This window comes from Erythrolamprus reginae, chromosome 1 (genome assembly GCF_031021105.1).
Source record: "Erythrolamprus reginae isolate rEryReg1 chromosome 1, rEryReg1.hap1, whole genome shotgun sequence".
Taxonomy (NCBI): Eukaryota; Metazoa; Chordata; class Lepidosauria; order Squamata; family Dipsadidae; genus Erythrolamprus; species Erythrolamprus reginae.
This window is the reverse complement of record NC_091950.1, coordinates 269,577,659-269,599,171: the sequence shown is the minus strand read 5'-3', so window position 1 is coordinate 269,599,171 and position 21,513 is coordinate 269,577,659. Positions and strand designations below refer to the sequence as shown.

Here is a 21,513-nt window from a genome sequence, read left to right as displayed (position 1 = left end):
TAAAGAAAAGCAACCTCTGAATCTTTCTTTTAACTTTGATGTTAAATATATATATTTTAACAGGCACATACAAACCAAGGGTCCGATGTTTTGATACATATCAGTTGTCCATGAAATTTGAAAGATGCTTGGATGCTGAAGGTTAGTAATCTTAATTATGATGGAAATCAATATGGATAAATTAAGCACAAAGGGGAAAAAAACCTCAGTGTGTAAATCAATCCATGTTTATTTGAAAATAAATATACGTCTGGTCTATAAAGGGTTTTTTAAATTGGGGACCAGATGGGGGCTGCACCCTAAGTGATCTGATTTTTTTTCTTATTAATGTAATAATTGTGCTATGTTTATATGTCCAATTTATAAGGTAATCCTTCTCAGCCTAACAATACTCTGGGAAGCTAATACAGTGGTATCTCTACTTACGAATTTAGTTCGTTCCGTGACCAGGTTCTTAAGTAGAAAAATTTGTAAGAAGAAGCAATTTTTCCATAGGAATAATGTAAAAGCAAATAATGTGTGTGATTGAGGAAACCACAGGGAGGGCGGAGAACCTGTTTCCTCCCAGGAGATTCCTAGAGAGGCCCATGGAGGCTTCTCCCTGCCTTTCCCGGTTACAGTTTCAGAGGCTCAGATTTGTAAGTGGAAAATGGTTCTTGAAAAGAGGCAAAAAAAATCTTGAACATCCGGTTCTTATCTAGAAAGGTTCGTAAGTAGAGACATTTGTAGGTAGAGGTACCTCTGTATATGAAAAATCAAATATAAAGCAAAATAAAATAAGCCCAATACAATACAGTATAAGAATAGAATAGGATAGAATAGAATAGGATAGAAGTGATTGCGAACCTTTTTTTGGCTTGGATGCCAAAAGGATGTGATTGTGTGTGCATGTGTGCCTATACCCGTAATGCAATGCTCAACCCCCATGTATGTGCAACACCCCCCACCCCCACGCTGCCCCACCATGAATGCACACAACCTCCTGTGCTGCCCCTACACATGCTCATTGAAGCCTCTGGACTTCCACTAGGCCTGTTGGGCTGTTCTTCGCTCTCCCCAGGCTTCAGGAAAGGAAGGCTGGAAATTAGCTGGCCAGTGCAAACATGCGCGCTGGAGCTGACATAAGGCAATTCCTGGCGTGCCGTCAGATATGGCTCCACGTGCCGCAGGTTCACCATCACTGTAATATACCATATTTTTTGGAGTATAAGATGCACCTTAGTTTTTTGGGAGGAAAATGGGGAAAAAATAATCTGCCTACCAGTTTTCATCAGGGGAGTCCTTAGTCTGAACAGCTTCAGCACATTAGTTTGCTGGTTTTGAGCCCACCTGCTGGTTGGGGCTAAAAAACAGTTTTTAAAACACTTCACTTCTTTCTCTCTCTTCAGAGAGAGAAAGAATGAAAAAAGCAAGCAAAGGGAAGATCACTTCCTTAGCAAAGATCCTCGTCTTCATTCTAGAGCAGGGGTTAAGTCTTGTGGACTTCTAACTCTCAGAGTTCCTCAGCCAGCTTGTGGATTTCAACTCCCAGAGTTTGTTGGTTTGGATTTGTATGCCGCCCAACTCCCAAGGGACTCTGGGTGGCTCACAACCAAAGAATAAAACATAGATGTCACAGTAAAACCCCTTAAAAACAATCTAAAACAATTTAAAACCAACGATTAAAAACAATTAAAACAGTTAAAAACCATACATGTCATGAATGGACAGATCCCAATGGCATACCACCAGATCAGCGGCCCCAGGCCGGCCGGAAAAACCAAGTCTTTATAGCTTTCTGGAAGGCCAGTAGGGTGGGGGTAGCTCGGATCTCAGGGAGTTCTGGGAGTTGAAGTCCACAAGTCTTAATGTTGCCAAGATTAGAGACCCCTCTTCTAGAGGGTTTTTTGGTGTAGATTATCTGCTAGTATAACATTTGGAAGATATAATGTTCTGTAAAAACTGATACTGATCTGTTCTATGCAGGATCTTTAAATGGATGATCCATATGATTGTCAAGCCACTCCCACCTGGTCACATGACTGGCAAGCCACACCCACAAAATAGGCCACACCCACAGTGTGATAGTAAAAAAAAATTCAGCTCTTCACTGGATCAAAAGCCCAAGAGAGAAAAGTTTGCCTGAGAAGGCAAATGGAGAGCTATAATGATCATGCTTGGCCCAGCTCTGGCCCCTGGCTGTAAGATCAGAGAGTGTTTGGCAGATAATATAATTATGTTTGAGAAAGTGGGGTAATGTGTGACTTGGAATAGTTACTACATATGATTGACTGCTATTTGTAATCTACTTTTCCTCTCCTCAGTGGTCACGTTTGACATTTTATCAGATGATTACTCAAAGGTATGTCAACTTTTAATTTTTAAATTATATGTGTAAATTTGGGACTGCAGTTAAAAAATATCATGGCTTACCCTGCTGGGCAAAGCATTTCTCTTCTTTTGCTCAGTCATGTCCCATTCTTGGAGTCTGCCTGGAGAAATCTCTAGTTTTCCTGGTAAGGTTTTTCAGACGTGGCTTGTCTTTGCCTCCTTCCTAGAGTTGAGCTGAGAGGGACTGGCCCAAGGTCACCCAGATTGGCCTTTTGCCCAAGGTGGGGCTAAAACTCAAGAGCTCCTGGTTTAGGGCTCCCAGTTTCAACCACTGCACCGAATTGGCTCTCGTATGTGTGAGTGTGAAGCTAATAAAGTAAAACTCAAAGTACATTTTTGTAACAGTCATATACCTTTCCAAAAGAAATAACCAAACTGAACTAATGTGATGTCCCCATCCTGCGATGTATCTTCTCTTTTTCTGAAACAGTCTCCACGTGGTTCATAGGATGTAGGCAGCCTGCTCTTTACATTGTCATAGAATCTGTTGGCTTGTCTCGGTTAGGCTATGAAACCTTCGACAACACCGAGCAGAGAATTTTAACAGAGCGTGGATGTGTGATAAAGCCAAGACACAGACTTAGTTAAATAAGTATTATTTACATATAAACAAAATATAAACAATCCAGAATAAGCACGAAGCAAATACAGAATAATACACACTGAGCAATTACAAGATTAGCACAAAGCAAAATACAATAGAAACATAGAAACATAGAAGACTGATGGCAGAAAAAGACCTCATGGTCCATCTAGTCTGCCCTTATACTATTTCCTGTATTTTATCTTACAATGGATATATGTTGTAGTTAAAATGATGGAGACTCTACTCAAAAAGAGGATAAATCAGCACCTAAAAAACAATAACTTATTAGACCCAAATCAGCATGGCTTTACTGAAGGCAAATAAATGTCAGACTAATCTCATTGATTTCTTTGACTATGTCACAAAGGTGTTGGATGAAGGTGGTGCCGTGGATATTGCCTACCTGGACTTCAGCAAAGCCTTTGATACGGTTCCACATAAAGAGCTGATAGATAAATTAGTGAAGATTGGACTTAATCCCTGGATAGTTCAATGGATTTGCAGCTGGCTGAAGCGTAGACATCAGAGAGTTATTGTTAATGGAGAGTATTCTGAGCAGAGTCAGGTTACAAGTGGTGTGCCACAAGGATCTGTTCTGGGTCCTATTCTTTTTAATATATTTGTGAGTGACATAGGGGAAGGTTTGGTAGGGAAGGTTTGCCTATTTGCCGATGACTCTAAAGTGTGCAATAGGGTTGATATTCCTGGAGGCGTCTGTAATATGGTAAATGATTTAGCTTTACTAGATAAATGGTCTAAGCAATGGAAACTGCAGTTTAATGTTTCCAAATGTAAAATAATGCACTTGGGGAAAAGGAATCCTCAATCTGAGTATTGTATTGGCAGTTCAGTGTTGGCAAATACTTCAAAAGAAAAGGATTTAGGGGTAGTGATTTCTGACAGTCTCAAAATGGGTGAACAGTGCAGTCAGGCGGTAGGGAAAGCAAGTAGGATGCTTGGCTGCATAGCTAGAGGTATAACAAGCAGGAAGAGGGAGATTATGATCCCACTATATAGAATGCTGGTGAGACCACATTTGGAATACTGTGTTCAGTTCTGGAGACCTCACCTACAAAAAGATATTGACAAAATTGAACGGGTCCAAAGACGGGCTACAAGAATGGTGGAAGGTCTTAAGCATAAAACGTATCAGGAAAGACTTAATGAACTCAATCTGTATAGTCTGGAGGACAGAAGGAAAAGGGGGGACATGATCGAAACATTTAAATATATTAAAGGGTTAAATAAGGTCCAGGAGGGAAGTGTTTTTAATAGGAAAGTGAACACAAGAACAAGGGGACACAATCTGAAGTTAGTTGGGGGAAAGATCAAAAGCAACATGAGAAAATATTATTTTACTGAAAGAGTAGTAGATCCTTGGAACAAACTTCCAGCAGATGTGGTAGATAAATCCACAGTAACTGAATTTAAACATGCCTGGGATAAACATATATCCATCCTAAGATAAAATACAGAAAATAGTATAAGGGCAGACTAGATAGACCATGAGGTCTTTTTCTGCCGTCAGACTTCTATGTTTCTATGTTCCTATGTTTATCCCAGGCATGTTTAAATTCAGTTACTGTGGATTTACCAACCACGTCTGCTGGAAGTTTGTTCCAAGGATCTACTACTCTTTCAGTGAAATAATATTTTCTCACGTTGCTTTTGATCTTTCCCCCAACTAACTTCAGATTGTGTCCCCTTGTTCTTGTGTTCACTTTCCTATTAAAAACACTTCCCTCCTGAACCTTATTTAACCCTTTAACATATTTAAATGTTTCGATCATGTCCCCCCTTTTCCTTCTGTCCTCCAGACTATACAGATTGAGTTCATTAAGTCTTTCCTGATATGTTATAGACAATATAGACAATATACAATATAGATAATAAGCATGAAGCTAAAATACAATATAGATAATAAGCAGGAAGCTTATACAAGCACGGAGCTTAGACACAACTCCCCCATCTCAGGCAAAAGTAAAGGAAGTGACTGAGCAAAATTATGAGCTTTTATAGCTTCAATGAGGAAGTGACGAAACAGCCCTGAATATTAACTCTTCAAGTACAAGTTAACTCTTTAAGTGCACATTAACTCTTTAAGTACAAGTTTGGTCCAGTTTACAATATGCAGTTTACAATGGCAATCCCTAACAACCATGTACCCTGTACTAACAGAATCATAAGGCTGGAGAGGACCTTAGGTGGGGTGGAGGGTGTGGTCTTCTAATCCAACTCCTTGCCCAGAGGATAAATCCTCAGACCACTCCAGATAAGGAGCCTCGTGAGGAGCATCAGTCCTTGCTGTGCCTCAGTGAGAAAAAGCACTTCCTGGATATGCATTGGTCCACCTTGGCCGAGATGTGTCACGGTGTGGATCTGCCTCCGGGGGACTGCAGTACAAACAGTAGCCACTGTGAGCAAAGAGAAGCTTCTTGTGTACAGAAATAGAGCCCCTTTTGTTTCAGTAAAAATAAGCTTTGCTTCAAAAAAGCCATACTTAATTCCTGAACCAAATCATCCTTTCAAAGATTTACCTAGCCCCAGTGACACATAGAAACATAGTAGGTTTTTTAATTAATATTTTTATTGATTTTTATAATATAAAACACACATATAACATGTACTCAGTGATCCCATCACCAGGCAATCGTTCATACCCCACCACCAGTTGGTATTTCTTGTATAAATCATTTAAACTCAAGAGTGAAATATTTCTTTACATATTATAGTCATTCCAACTTGTTTTTATAGAGAAACTTGTTTCTTATAGAGACGAAACATAGAAGATTGACGGCAGAAAAAGACCTCATGGTCCATCTAGTCTACCCTTATACTATTTCCTGTATTTTATCTTATATGTTTATTCCAGGCATGTTTAAATTCAGTTATTGTGGATTTACCAACCACGTCTGCTGGATGTTTGTTCCAAGCGTCTACTACTTTTTCAGTAAAATAATATTTTCTCACATTGCTTCTGATCTTTCCCCCAACTAACCTCAGCTTGTGCCCCCCTTGTTCTTGTGTTCACTTTCCTACACAGCTTTTTTGAATGACAAATTCTTTGTTTTAAACAACTGCTTTGTTTTGCTTCGTTGATGATGCCTTTGTAAGAGTATCAGTTGGGAGAAGTAATCTTCTCCAATGCAGTTTCGTGCCTTGTGTTTTTCAGATCGTTTTCTTGCACAATGACAGATACGTGGAATTTCATTCACAACATGGTCGTTATTACAGGACAAGAATACCCAAATTTGGAAGAGATTTCTCTTATCATTATCCATCCTGTGACTTATACTTTGTAGGAGCGAGGTATTTATGGTGTTTTGAATCATTATTAAATTCTACTGTTTTTATTTATTTATTTATTGGATTTGTATGCCGCCCCTTTCCGTGGACACGGGGCGGCTAACAACAGTGATAAAAACAATATGTAGCAATCCAATAATAAAACAACTAAAAACCCTTATTATAAAAACCAGACATACATACTGACATACCATGCATAAACTGTAGAGGCCCAGGGGGAAAGAACATCTCAGTTCCCCCATGCCTGACGGCAGAGGTGGGTTTTAAGGAGCTTACGACAGGCGAGGAGGGTGGGGGCAATTCTGATCTCTGGAGGGAGCTGGTTCCAGAGGGCCGGGGCCACCACAGAGAAGGCTCTTCCCCTGGGTCCCGCCAAACGACATTGTTTAGTTGACGGGACCCGGAGAAGGCCCACTCTGTGGGACCTAATAGGTCGCTGGGTCACTGTTATTTTTCTCTATGGGAAATAGTTGCGACTAGTTCTTTTTTTTTCCCCTTAAAAATTCATTTTCTTTCTCTGCCTTTGTAAAGTGATAAAATTCTGCCACCGTCATCTTCTTTATCTTTAGTAGTGCTGCCTTTAATTCATCATTTCTTGCCTGAATGATTTTTATCTCTCTTTGTAAGGCTCAGGAATCAAAAGCAAAGTGAGTGTTATCTTTCTTTATTACAGTTCTCAAATATACAGGCTCAATCTGGAACAAGGAAGGTATTTGAACTCTCTACAAACAGATGCTTCGTAAGTATATCTTCTGCTTTTTTAATCTAAGCATCTTTTTCCAGTAGGTGGAGCCAAACGATATAAGATCTGTCTGTGAAACCACCATGGATGGATCACAAGCTAATTTCTAAATGATATGTTATTGGTATTTATATGTGTCTGTCTGTCTCTATCTTTGTGTCTGTACATATACATACTATTGGTATATATGTACAATGTAAATGTTGACCATTATTCATGATCAGCATTTGCTCATTACATTAATTATAGAATCAGCTCAATAGTCCAGCAAAAGCAGATGGAATCTTTCTCCCTGCAACCCTCACTTTCTTTTTAGTTTGGTGTTTTCTTTCCACAGTTTGTAAATTAAGCCTTGGTTCACTTTGCTAACATAGCTTTTTTATTGCATTTGATCTAGGAATAATAGTTGAGTGCTGAGGTTTGCTGAGGAGTTACTTAAAATAAACACATCACTCTGGTTTGTACCCCAGATTATAAAGCATTTGTTTAAATCACCTGCAGATTGGGCCAGGATGACCTGTTAAGAATTAAGGCATTTCTATTTGAGATATTTTAGGGGGGAAAGCAAATATTTGATTACTTCTTCTATGATAGTTTCTGCTTTTGTATGTATATCATGATGCATATTTTACATCAAAAAGAAAATACTTCAAATTAAATTCAAATGCAAAATAATTCAAATGCAAAATAATTCAAATGCAAACCACTTAATTCAATTTGTCCTAACAATTTTTACTTTCTATATCTTTCGATTGGTTTTAATGTTTTACTTATTTCTGTTGTTTTCCAGAGAGAATCATGTATGCGACATAAATCATGTACATGGCTTATTTGCCACTGGGACAATTGAGGTAAGCGAGTTTAAAATTAACAGTGTGCTCATTCCCTGGAGATGGTTCAATTTTTTTGTCTCCCATTACACAGAAATGGGAGATAGCAGAAGATATAAAGAAAATATAAAATTTCTAGAAATGTATTTTTAAAACGTCAGCTCCAAATTTTTAATGGAAAATGACAGCAGGAGACTCTCTAAAAACGTTATTTAATACTAGGCAGAGGACATTGAATTTTGGAAATAAAAGATTATTTGAGAAATGGAAAAGTGGAAATATCCTGGAAAAGGAAATAGCTGGCAGCTCTTTATTGTTTTATATGTTTTGGCTCAAAGCATTTGACTAGAAAAAGTTAAATAATAGTTATTTGAAGTTTCACTTCTATATCCCTTTATCTGTTCTTTTATCTAAGAGTCGATAGGCATAGTCCTATTAAATTCAACAAGGTTTATTCCTGAGTAGACAGGCCTGAATCCACACTGCCATGGATCCAGATAATCTGCATCTTCTAGAGCTTTCTAATTATTGACCTGCTGCTTTCACAACAATCTGCTCTAGAAGAAGTTTGGATAATGGTTATCCATCAAAGTTGGATCCGTGGCTGTCCTCTTGAGGGATCAGCAGACCAACACCTGTTTCAGGGCTGCTGGTACCTCCCTTCCCTCAAAGAGGTGTTGACATTGCTTAGATTCAGCTGCTTATTATTATTCAACTGGCCCATTGATGGGTTTCAGTTATGTTTGCTAATGGTTCGGGAACAGGTGCGCATGCACAACGCTGCCGCTACCAGTTCACTTGAACTGGGACGAACTGGTAGAAACCCACCACTGAACTGGTCATTGTGAACAGCCAGGCAAGGCAGGTTCCACATTTGGCAGTTACCATAATAAAAAAAAACCTCTTCCACTTCCTGAAGCTCAAAATACCTCCTACGTAATATACACAGTCCTTGATTACAACCAGTACTCTATTTTAACGGTAAGGGATGCTGCACCAGTAGTAAAACTGGAGCTGCGCACACAGCTTCGGGTGAATGGCGTGTGTGCATGTCCCAGTGAGATTTTGCTTCTGCGCATGCACAGGAAGCAAATTCTTGCATGGGGAAGCACGTGTGCACGAGATTTCAGCAATTTTTTGCTTCTGCGCAGTAACGGAAGCAAAAAAGGTCACCAAAATCTCTCGCTCGCATGTCTCCTTGCGAGATTTTATTTATTTATTTACTTACTTACTTACTTACTTACTTACTTACTTACTTACTTACTTACTTATTAGATCTGTATGCCACCCCTCTCCGTAGACTCGGGGCGGCTCACAACAATAATAAAAACAGCATGTAACAAATCTAATATTTAAAACCACTTAAAAAAACCTTATTAAAAACCAAAAATACACACAAACATACCATGCATAAATTGTATAGGCCTAGGGGGGAGGGAATATCTCAGTTCCGCCATGCCTGACGGCAGATGTGGGTTTTAAGGAGCTTAGGAAAGGAGAGGAGGGTGGGGGTAATTCTGATCTCTGGGGGGAGCTGGTTCCAGAGGGCCGGGGCCGCCACAGAGAAGGCTCTTCCCCTGGGTCCCGCCAAAAGATCATTGTTTAGTCGACGGGACTCGGAGAAGGCCCACTTTGTGGGACCTAACTGGTCGCTGGGATTCGTGCGGCAGAAGGCGGTCCCGGAGAGATTCTGGTCCGATTGCTTCCTGTAGATGCGCAGAAGCGAAATTTCACTGGGATGCGGTTTGCACATGCCAGACACCCAAAGCTATGCACGCAGTGCAAAGGTAGCAGCAGGACTGGCAACCCATGCCTGCTTACAACCATTCATGTAGCAACTACTCAAAGTTATAATGGGACTGAAACTAGTGATTTACAACCAGCTCTTGTGCATTCCTCCCAACCAGTATTGCAGCATTCCTTACAGTCAGGTGATCAAAATTTGGGTGTTTGACAACCCGCATATATTTACGATGGCTGCAGCATCTTGGGGTCATGTGATCACCATTTGCAACCTTCCCAGCCGGCTTCCAAAAGGCAACATTGGTGGGGGAAGCTGGATTTGCTTATAGCGACCACCTGATTCACTTAACAACTGCAGTGATTGGCAAAATGGTCAGAAAATAGGGCTAGATTCATTTAACAATTGTCTTTCTTAGAAATAAATTCTATTCCTAATTGTGGTTATAATTCAAAGAATACCTATATTGCTAGATACTGCCTCTATCATTTTATTGGGTTCTATCCATCTTCAACTTAGAGTGAGCAAATAATTATACCAATTAAATGCCCAACCGGACTATCACAATTTATTCTTAACTGTTATCTATCTATCTATCTATCTATCTATCTATCTATCTATCTATCTATCTATCTATCTATCTATCTATCATCTACCTACCTACCTAATTACCTACCTAACTAACTAACTACCTAACTACCTACTTAACTACCTACTTAACTAACTAACTATCTATCTATCTCTATCTATCTATCTATCTATCTATCTATCTATCTATCTATCTAGTCTGTCTGTCTATCTATTTATCTATCTATCTTCTACCTACCTACCTATCTATCTATTTATAGGACTCAGGGTGGCTTACAACAATATAAAATTACCATATAGAATTACAAACAACAATAAGGAGTAAAAAAAACCAATCTAAATTCTAAAACCCTAATTAAAAAAACTCATAATAAAACAACTCAACAACATGCATACATACCATTCATACAGAATCATATTCATACAGGTGGTCAAGCTAGTTGTTGATTTAGGGCCCCCAGGCCTGCCAGCATAGCCAGGTCTTCGTGGCCTTACAAAAGCCAGCAGGGTGGGAGCAGTACAGACATCGGGTGTGGAGAAGTTGGTTCCATAGAGCTGGGGCAGCAACAGAGAAGGCCCTCCCCCGAGGTCCCGCCAGTCTACATTACTTGGCTGATGGGACCTGGAGGAGGCCAGGTGTGCTCTGTGTGCTCTAATTGGTCTCTGGGAGGTATGTAGCAAGAGACAGTCCCATAGATAATCTGGCCCTAAGCCATATAGGGCTTTATAGGTAAGGGTTTATGGTCCGTTCTTCCCTAATATAGCTCAGATACTCCAAATAATTCAGCTGGCTGGTGTTCTGCAGAAGCTCTGTGTTATTCTGCTTTTGGAATCTCCTGAGTTGTTGTTCAGAATTGGGGGAAACCATGTCAGATTGGAATGCAGCAAAATATTTAAACTGGGAGGAATAAATGCTCATTATTCCAAAGACCCCTTGGGTAACAATAGTAATTCAGTGATTTCTGTACATAGCAGATTAGGAAGCAGGTGAATCGTGGTGAATTATTCAAAATATACTGAATGACATTTTTCTTTCTTTGTTTCTTTTTTCCTCAGGGAAAGGTGGAATGCTGGGATCCTAGAGTGAGAAATCGAGTTGGGATACTGGATTGTGCTTTAAACAGCGTGACTGCTGATCAAGAGTATGGACATTTCTTAATACTCTTTCTAAATCTATCCCCCGTGTCATGTTTCTAACAGAAATAATATGCTGTCAGATGCAGATTTGGTATGATTAGCTAAAGTCCAGATTATGATGACCTTTACTGCGACTGAATGAAATTTATTTGAATTTTCCCAGGGTAGGGGGCCTGCCCGCTGTTTCTGCCCTGAAGTTTGATGGAAGCTTGAAAATGGCTGTCGGAACGTCTACAGGGCAGGTATGCTGTGCACTTTCTTATTGCAATCCTCAAGGAGTGTCTTGCTTTTCTTGCTTACTGAATTGAGATAGTCCTGACTCTTTTGGCCTTCTAGAAGGACATTAAAATCTGGGTTTGATGGCTTGGGGTTCTGACAGGGATGCTCTATGTTGAGGGTGGTATATGAGGCTAGCAGGGAAAATGCCACTGCTGCATCGCTTTTGCCTCTTTTTTTAAGCTTTTGTACCCAATGTTTATAATATTAAAATATTGTAGACCTCACCTACAAAAAGATATTGATAAAATTGAACGAGTCGAAAGACAGGCTACAAAAATGGTGGAAGGTCTTAAGCATAAAACGTATCAGGAAAGACTTAATGAACTCAATCTGTATTGTCTGGAGGACAGAAGGAAAAGGGGGGGACATGATCGAAACATTTAAATATGTCAAAGGGTTAAATAAGGTTCAGGAGGTAAATGTTTTTAATAGGAAAGTGAACACAAGAACAAGGAGGTACAATCTGAGGTTAGTTGGGGGAAAGATTAGAAGTAATGAAAATATTATTTTACTGAAACAGTAATAGATCCTTGGAACAAACTTCTAGCAGACATGATTGGTAAATCCACAGTAATTGAATTTAAACGTGCCTGGGATAAACATATATCCATCCTAAGATAAAATACAGGAAATAGTATAAGGGCAGACTAGATGGACCCTGAGGTCTTTTTCTGCCGTGAATCTTCTATGTTTCTAATATTATTTAATGTTTATGATTTTAATTGTAAGCCAGAGTCACTTTGCAGAAGGAGGTGTGTGGCATATAATTGAATGGAGGGATGGTTGGATGGATGGGTGGGTGGGTGGATGGGTGGGTGGATGGATGGACGGACGATAATTCGATAAAGTGAGCTTGTGAAGGGAATGTGGTGCTGGAAGTATTGTAATTAACATTGCTTAATTCAAGTCTAAGTCCAAGACACTTGTGGGTTCTTCAAAAGGTTTCATTGATGTGTAGCATGTTAATTTGGGTTATTGATGAGAGCTACTTGTGATGCTTTCCGTTAAAAAGAACTTCAGCCAATCAAACAAAACTAGCCGGAATGGAAGTTCAATTTTAATTATGAGTATAATTTGTAGGATGGAGGATTTGTTATCTAAAAGTTCATGGGGTAGATTTACAAAATATTCAGTAAGCTGAAATATCTTTTTTATTTTTCTCAATTTGAAAATATACTGCTCAAAAAAAAAAAGGGAACATTCAAACAACACATCCTAGATCTGAATGAATGAAATATTGCCATTGAATACAGTGATACCTCAAGATACGAACCCCTCGTCTTACGAACAACTCGTGATACGAACCCGGGGTTCAGAAAATTTTTGCCTCTTCTTACGAACTTTTTTCGAGTTACGAACCGGTGTTCGGAGACTGCTGGGAAGCCGCGCGGCTATTTTAAAAGGTGACAGCCGGGCGGCGGGGCTTCCCAGCACCCCCCCAACCCCGAACCCAGAAGTTCGGCACAAGTTCGGGGTTCGGGGGGGTGCTGGCAAGCCCCCCAGGCCGGCTGCGACCTTTTAAAAGAGCCGCGCCGCTTCCCATCTGTCTCCTGAAGCCGAACGGCAAAGCCAAACTTCCGCGTTCGGCTTCAGGAGACAGATGGGAAGCGGCGCGGCTGTTTTAAAAGGTCGCAGCTGGCCTGGGGGGCTTGCCAGCACCCCCCCGAACCCGGGCGGTTTCAGCTTTCCATCCCTTCACGTCACTTCGCCGCTAAATCGTGTGGCAGCAAACATGCTTTGGGGTTTTGGCTGGGGGGGAGAAGTAGGACCTTCCTAACTCCCTCCCCCCCAGCCAAACCCCCAAAGCATGTTTGCTGCCACACGATTTAGCGGCGAAGTGACGTGAAGGGATGGAAAGCTGAAACCGCCCGGTTTCAGCTCCCCATTCCTCCACGTCACTTCGCTCCTGTCCTGGCTAAATCGTGTGGCAGCAAACAGGCTTTGGGGTTTTGGCTGGGGGGGAGGGAGTTAGGAAGGTCCTACTGCTTCCTCCTCCAGCCAAAAACACAAAGCCAGGCAACCTCCAGCCGCCAAAGGAGCCTCCTGATTCTCCCCGCTTCTCTGTCCCGCTCATTACCCGTGTCCGGCAGAAGCTGCTGCCCGATTGCTCTTAGCCGGTGGGATGCAAAGTGCTGGGGTGGGGGGGTGTCCTGACAGCCCCCCCACCCCAATGCGAGCGGCGGGGAGTCACCCATGGCCGGCAGAAGATCGCTCTTGCTGACCTGATGCCTCGCGGTGAAGCCGGGCAAGAGCGATCTTCTGCCGGCCATGGGCGACTCCCCGCCGCTCGCCCATGGCCGGCAGAAGATCGCTCTTGCCTGGCTTCCCCGCGAAGCATCAGGTCAGCATTCTGGGCGGGCGGGTGGCGGGCGAGGATGGGGGAAGCCTCGCGGGGAAGCCGGGCAAGAGCGATCTTCTGCCGGCCATGGGCGAGCGGCGGGGAGTCGCCCATGGCCGGCAGAAGATCGCTCTTGCTGACCTGCTGCCTCGCGGGGAAGCCGGGCAAGAGCGATCTTCTGCCGGCCATGGGCGACTCCCCACCGCTCGCCCATGGCCGGCAGAAGATCGCTCTTGCCCGTCTTCCCCGCGAGGCAGCAGGTCAGCATCCTCGGCGGGCGAGCGGCGGGGAAGCCGGCGGCTGTGGCAGCTGCTGCAAGAGGCTTCCTCGCCTCCTCAAAGCAGCCTCCCAAACCCGAACTTTCGCTGAGAAGCCCCGCCGCCCGGCTGTCACCTTTTAAAACAGCCGGGGGGCTTCTCAGCAGCCTCCCAACGCCGAAGCCCCCAGGCTGTTTTAAAAGGTGACAGCCGGGCGGCAGCGTTTTTTTGCGGGTTTTTTTTGTTTTTGCACTGATTAATTGACTTTACATTGTTTCCTATGGGAAACAATGTTTCGTCTTATGAACCGTCCGTCTTACGAACCTCCTCCTTGCACCAATTAAGTTCGTATCATGAGGTATTACTGTACTTTGTTCTGTACAAAGTTGAATGTGCACAACAGCATGCGAAATTTATTGTCAATCAGTGTTGCTTCCTCAGTGAAGTTTGTTTCACAGAAGTTTGACTTATTTGGAGTTATATTGTGTTGTTTAAGTGTTCCCTTAATTTTTTTAGCAGTGTATATCTGATATATTAGATTTATACCTGCATTAAACAATAGAAAATTGACCTATCTTTTCTGGGCACCAGGTCTTACTTTATGATCTTCGGTCGAGTAATCCTTTAATAATGAAGGATCACCAATATGGTCTACCAGTCAAATCAATCCAGTTCCACAATGCATTGGACCTGATTATTTCTGCTGATTCACGAATTATAAAACTATGGAACCAGGACACGGTAAGGATAATGATTCACGTTTTTTTTTTTCTGAGCATCTTCTACTTTCTATTGTGATAGCTAAATCGTAAATAGTGTGTTTACTTTCAGTAGTATTCCATTCGAGGTAAGAATAGTATTTTATTGATTTGTATTTAGTGTGCCTTTGGGATGTGGTGGCTCAGTGGCTAAAACGCTGAGGTTGTTGATTGAAAGGTCATTAGTTTATTTAGTGTGCCAGATAATGGTAACTCTGTTTCGTTAAGTAGAAGTGCTTCAGTCCTGCAAAGAAAATGTGTTTGCACGTCTTGGATTTTGCAAAATCTGAAAGGCCTACCGGTATTGTTACAATCCCCAATGCTTAACTTTTGGGATAAGCCATATTTCGTATTGTCCTTCTAATTCAACAAGCGCAGTTGTGGAATGATACCACTGCTGATCATCTCTCTTCCTTCTACCTGCCCATTATCCAAACATATTGCATTTCTCCTCCCTAACTCTCTGCTGTCATAGATGTCAAAAATGACCCTTCTGTTCACAGAATAATAGACAAACGTTGCCCGGAAACACAAAGGATATGTCCCAGGATTCAAATGTATCTATACAATCATAAAATAAGATTTGGTCATTGCTTTAAATAGGGTTGACCGAAACTTGGGCAGACACTGTCACCCATTTCTGTAAAAGGAACTTTAAGAGAGCAGATGCCTTCCTCCCTACGGTTCTTGTGCTTTTCGGTGAGGAGTCTTCAAATGAGAAGTTCTTCTTGTTAACAAAGCAGATCTAATCATCCTTACCAGCCTCTGTCTCAACTGCTCCCTAATCACCTATGATTGTATGTCATGGGACAAAAAGAGGAAGGTGGTAAGGCGGGAAGCCGCTTCATGCACTTTGCCTGGAGCTGGGGGGAAAAAATCTCAGCTTTGGTTTTCAAAAATGAGGTTGGAGGAAAACCCTTTTTTCATAATTATTAAGAAAGCAGCAGCAGAAGTGGGTGAGGTCCAGAATTAAACAGGGAGGGAAAGGAAGAGTATTGTACCTAGAGGCAAAATGAAACTAGTGAAGAAACAAGTGAAGACGGGAGGGGCGGGGCAAGTCCTATTTCAGAGTCAAACTTGCGGTCACGACTGTTGGCATTCTTTGTTTATTTAGCGGACTCCTCCTGGATTCAGTGAAAACTAAGATTAGAATGGTTACCCTTTCCCTAAGATGCTATGGCTCCTCTACAGACTACAGTCAATGAAGCAGTGGAAGTGATGTGCCAGTGTCTGGAGGCTGTTGGGGCCTGGATGGGTGTCAACAGACTCAAACTCAACCCAGATAAGACGGAATGACTATGGGTTCTGCCTCCCAAGGACAACTCCATCTGTCCGTCTATTACCCTGGGGGGGGGAGAATTATTGACCCCCTCAGAGAGGGTCCGCAACTTGGGCGTCCTCCTCGATCCACAGCTCACATTAGAGAAACATCTTTCAGCTGTGGCGAGGGGGGCATTTGCCCAGGTTCGCCTGGTGCACCAGTTGCGGCCCTTTCTGGACCGGGAGTCACTGCTCAGAGTCACTCATGCCCTCATCACCTCGAGGTTCGACTACTGCAATGCTCTCTACATGGGGCTACCTTTGAAAAGTGTCCGGAAACTTCAGATCGTGCAGAATGCAGCTGCAAGAGCAATCATGGGCTTTCCTAAGTATGCCCATGTTACACCAACACTCCGCAGTCTGCATTGGTTGCCGATCAGTTTCCGGTCACAATTCAAAGTGTTGGTTATGACCTATAAAGCCCTTCATGGCACCGGACCAGAATATCTGCGGGACCACCTTCTGCCGCAAGAATCCCAGCAGCTGGTTAGGTCCCACAGAGTTGTCTTCTCCGGGTCCCGTCGACTAAACAATGTCGTCTGGCAGGACCCAGGGGAAGAGCCTTCTCTGTGGCGGTCCCGGCCCTCTGGAACCAGCTCCCCCCAGAGATCTCCTTAAAACCCACGTCTGTTGTCAGGCTTGGGGGAATTGAGACATCCCCCCCTTTGCCTATGTAGTTTTGTGCATGATATTACCGTGTGTTTGTATTTTATCTATTGGGTTGTGTTTTTTTTAGACTTTTTAATGTAAAACTGTTATTTTAGATTCTAAGTATTAGATTTGTTACCATGTATTGTTTTTATCACTGTTGTGAGCTGCCCCGAGTCTACGGAGAGGGGCGGCATACAATTCTAATTAATAATAATAATAATAATAATAATAATAATAATAATAATAATCATCATCATCATCATCATCATCATCTCCACATCTCAAGCCTTTGGGGAGCTGTTCTAGTACAGCTATGCCACTTTCCAGATGTCTACAAGCTCCAGAATTCTCAGCAGGGGCCATGACTGGTTGCCATTTAAGGTGCTGGTTTCAACTTATAATTACAGTGTGGTGCTAGATTGCTGAGAGGGTTGCATCTCCTAGAGTTGGCCTGGCCTCTTCGATCGTGCTGGGAGAAACAGCTGGTTGTCTTTCATATTTAGAAATCAGGCGGTCCAGAATCTGGAAGCATTGCTTTTCAGGGAGATAGGAGTAGCTCTTCCCATTGGAGTTTTCTCTGTTTCTGACATTATCTGCCTTCTGGGGAAAAAAAACTGAAAGCTGAGGGTTTTTGGAAAGGTTTAGGGGTCTGATGCCATATGTTTCCTCTTTGCAATTTTTCTTTCAAGAAAATAAGAAGGAACACACTAATTTCTTTGGGACACAGTGATGAGGGGAATTGCAATAGCCTATATGGCTAAAGATTATAAAAAGAAAAAACAAGAAAGGGGGAAATTAGAGGAAGAGTATAGAAAATTAGAGGAAGGATTACAAAAGGAATCACAAAGATGAGAAATATTTAACTTAAATTTAATGGAAAAAGAAGAATTAGCACAGCAAATTGAAAAGTAAGCAAAACTTTTTTGAAAACTTCTTTGAAAACAAACCAGGCAAGTGGTTAGCGAATATATTGAGTTTTAATTATTTTATATGTTATGTTTCTACATCGTACCTTTTGTGATCTGCCAAGAATCCCGTGACTCCACCAGGGAATACATTTGATTGATACTAATAAATGAACCCTATATTTGAAGATTACCAACTCAAGAAGATACAGTGTTCCCTCAGTTTTTGCGGGGAATGCGTTCCGAGACCGTCCGCGAAAGTCGAATTTCCGAAGAAGTAAATACACTATTTTTTGGCTATGAACAGTATCACAAGCCTTCCCTTAACACTTTAAACCCCTAAATTGCAATTTCACATTCCCTTAGCAACCATTTAGATTATTACTCACAATGTTTATTTATTAAAGATTATTCAAAAAAATATCTATTAAAGGCGGATGAAATTTGGCAATGACATATGACGTCATCGGGCGGGAAAAACCTTGTTATAGGGGAAAAAACCGCAAAGTATTTTTTAATTAATATTTTTGAAAAACCGTGGTATAGACTTTTCGCGAAGTTTGAACCTGCGAAAATCGAGGGAACACTGTATATCTATATAAAGGGACCTTCTGTGTAAGAACCAGAAATGTGGACTCCTCACCTTATTCCCGGCATACCACAAACCCCTTCTGCCATAACCATGACTTTACACAATAATTATATCAGTGTTCTGATATCCCAGCATGTTGTGGAACAAAAAGAATTTAACATTTCACTTGTCTCAGGGGTGAGGGAGTTGTTTTTATGGTAGAGAGGAAAGGGGCTGAGGCTTCCTCAAACATCTAGCAATCATTAATACAATGTATTGCTCTCTTCAAAGCAGTAGGTCTTCTTTCCTCTATCATACCTCCCTACACATAACACTCACTTCTAAATTAAATCTGGTTCTGGCCAAACATCTTTTTCCTCTACATGAAAACGTTGGAATAGGTTGTGGAAAATATTGCAGTGGGATGGAAAATACACATACTTCCCCTGGAAAAGGAGAAAATACTTTCTTTGAAGGCCCAGGAAAACTATGTTCATACACGCTGGGTGAAAAATGTAGGGAAATGGCTGATCCAGCTGGCAGATGTTTGCTTGTAGTACTCTGTTTAATTAACACTTACTCAAGGAAGACGTCTTCAGTGCTTGAGCCTTGCTGATGTGTTTGTCGTGTTAAAATCTTCAACATCCATGTCCTCAAAATGTTTGCCAGTTTTTTTGTTTTTGCAATCCAGCCATCAGAAAAATACCAGAAGAGTAATTTCCTTTCTCTGTATTCATTTATTTGCTTTCTTCATACCTAGCAATGCAATGGCATCTCATTGACCTCTTCTAAATTCTTTGGAAGTAGGTGGAACTGGCTGCCAAGGAATGTGGAGAGCCTAAATGGCTACAGAATCTGCCTTCAAATGGTAGAAAATGGAGTTTGCTACAATCATCAGCCTCATAATCACAAGCATAAAAAAAGAGGACCTTGTGCTCATGGATTATCTACTAGTTAGAAATACTAGAAGTCACATTGTGGAAGTGAAGAGCTACATGCTAGGGAGACGTGCTTGTTGGCAATAAAGATGAGTCTAGTCTGGCCAGAGCTTATAAATACTTTCTTTTTTTAATGGAGAAAAGATTTTGATAAACTTTACAACCACTTAAATCAATAGACTTAGACTGCACTGCACCATTTGGCAATATGATTATAATAATAATAATAATATTATTAATATTAATATTAATAATATTAATATACTAATCAAATTGCCAAATTATTGTGTGTCCAGGAAGATCATGAAAAAATCGCACCCAGTAGAGTATTACATACAATTAAATGGCTTCTGTTACAAACTCTAGATGATAAGACATTTTTGTTGGTGGTGATGATGATGATGATGTTGTTATTGTTATTATTATTATTAATAATAATAATAATAATAATAATATTTGTATGCCGCCTCTCTCTGAAGACATGGGGCGGCTTACAACAAGACTCGGGGAGGCTCACAACATGATTTAGTGCATGTTGTTTATTAAAAAGAAAATGTAATTTAAGCATGGAAATTTGCTGCTAGGTGTTCTTTGCACAAATCAAGTAACTTATTGGATGGCGGGTAAGGAGGTGGAAAGAAAGGAAGGAAAGAACGAATGAATGAATGAAAGAAAGAAAGAAAAAGAAAGATGATAGATTTTATACTCTTTAAAAGTACTATACATTTCAGAGTGCAACAGCTATAAAAATACGGCTCTGCGTAACATAATGGAATTGAAGACTTTGAACCCGAAACAGTAATTAAATTGTTCTACTTAACTGCACACACTTCCAGATTAATATTAGCAATTATGAAGGCAACAACAATATTTCTGCAGATAATAAGATTTATTGTCTGAAGATTTATTGGATTCATATGCCATCCACCTCACTGTTCAAATAATTTATATAGTATGAAATTCCTTACTTCCGTTGTATGTTTTTATTAAGGATTGTTTGACTTTATTTTTCAGGGGAAAATATTCACCTCTATAGAACCTGAACATAATATTAATGATGTTTGCCTGTACCCTAACTCAGGTAAAGTACAAAATAATCTCGATTTTGTGGTCATACAGATTGACCCATAGCTTTCCTGGCAGCCTAGTGTTAGACAATGTTGGTATGTCTCTGTATAACTAGGCTATGAGACCTTTGACGTACACTGAACAGAGAATTTTAACAGAGTGTGGATGTGTGGTAAAGCCAAAGAAAAAAAGACAGAGACTTAGTTATGCTTAATAAGTACTATTTACATATATACAAAATAGAAACAATCCATAACAAGCACTAAGCCATCCAATATAATAAGCACTAAGCAAATACACTCCCCCCTCAAGGCAAAGCAAAAGCGAATGAGCGTTAAAGCATCATTGAGGGAAGGAGTATTGGCGCCCTCTTATGGCGAACCATCCCAAAATATTTAAAGTGATAGTACAAGAGACTGCAATATGTAGTTTACAATGGCAAACCCTAACAACCATGTACCTTGTACTAACAGATAACATCTTGAGAATTTGGAAGGAGGTGACCTTTTTCACTTTTCCTCTGACAGTATTTAACAACTGAATACAGTGAACCCTCGAGTTTCGCGTCCTCAAGTATCGCGAAAGGGCTATTTCGCGAGTTTTCAACCCGGAAGTAAACTCCACCATCTGCGCATGCGTGCCCTTCCACACATGCGTAGATGGTGGAGTTTCCCCGCCGGGCAGAGGCTTCCCTGGGTCTTCCCCCTCTTTCTCTATGTTGCTTCTTCCTCTCTCACACTCTCTTCCTCCCTCTCTCATCTCTTTCTTTCCTTCTCTCTCTTTCTCTATCTCTCCCCCTCTTGCTCTCGAGCGGCCGCCTAGCAGCTGATCTGCTCGGCAGCGCAGCAGCAGCGAGGAGCCGAAGATCTTCGGCTCCTCGCTGGTGCTGCGCTGCCGAGCAGATCAGCTGCTAGGCGGACGAAGGAACCTTCCCTGGGTCTTCCCCGCCCGGATCTTCGGCTCCTCGCTGCAGCCGCGCGCCCCTCGCCTTCGCCTCACCTGGCGGGCGAAGGAGGGCGCAGCTCCGGCCGCTCGCCTCGGAGCCGGTCTGCCTCACTGCCTCCAGTCCGCGGCAATTCCCCTCAGCACGCTGCCGGATCCAGCGGGGGAGGGGGGGAAGCGAAGGCG

General features: G+C 41.6%; 1 protein-coding gene across 1 annotated transcript in view; it reads left to right on the top strand.

Moving 5' to 3' along the window:
- NOL10 (nucleolar protein 10) overlaps positions 1-21,513 on the top strand; it is a 63,956-nt gene that overhangs the window by 3,978 nt on the left and 38,465 nt on the right. The window contains 9 exon segments of the mRNA XM_070732999.1: positions 64-141; positions 2,304-2,341; positions 6,129-6,265; positions 6,936-7,001; positions 7,795-7,855; positions 11,220-11,305; positions 11,464-11,542; positions 14,766-14,915; positions 20,332-20,398. Coding sequence (XP_070589100.1) covers positions 64-141; positions 2,304-2,341; positions 6,129-6,265; positions 6,936-7,001; positions 7,795-7,855; positions 11,220-11,305; positions 11,464-11,542; positions 14,766-14,915; positions 20,332-20,398 — 762 coding nt within the window.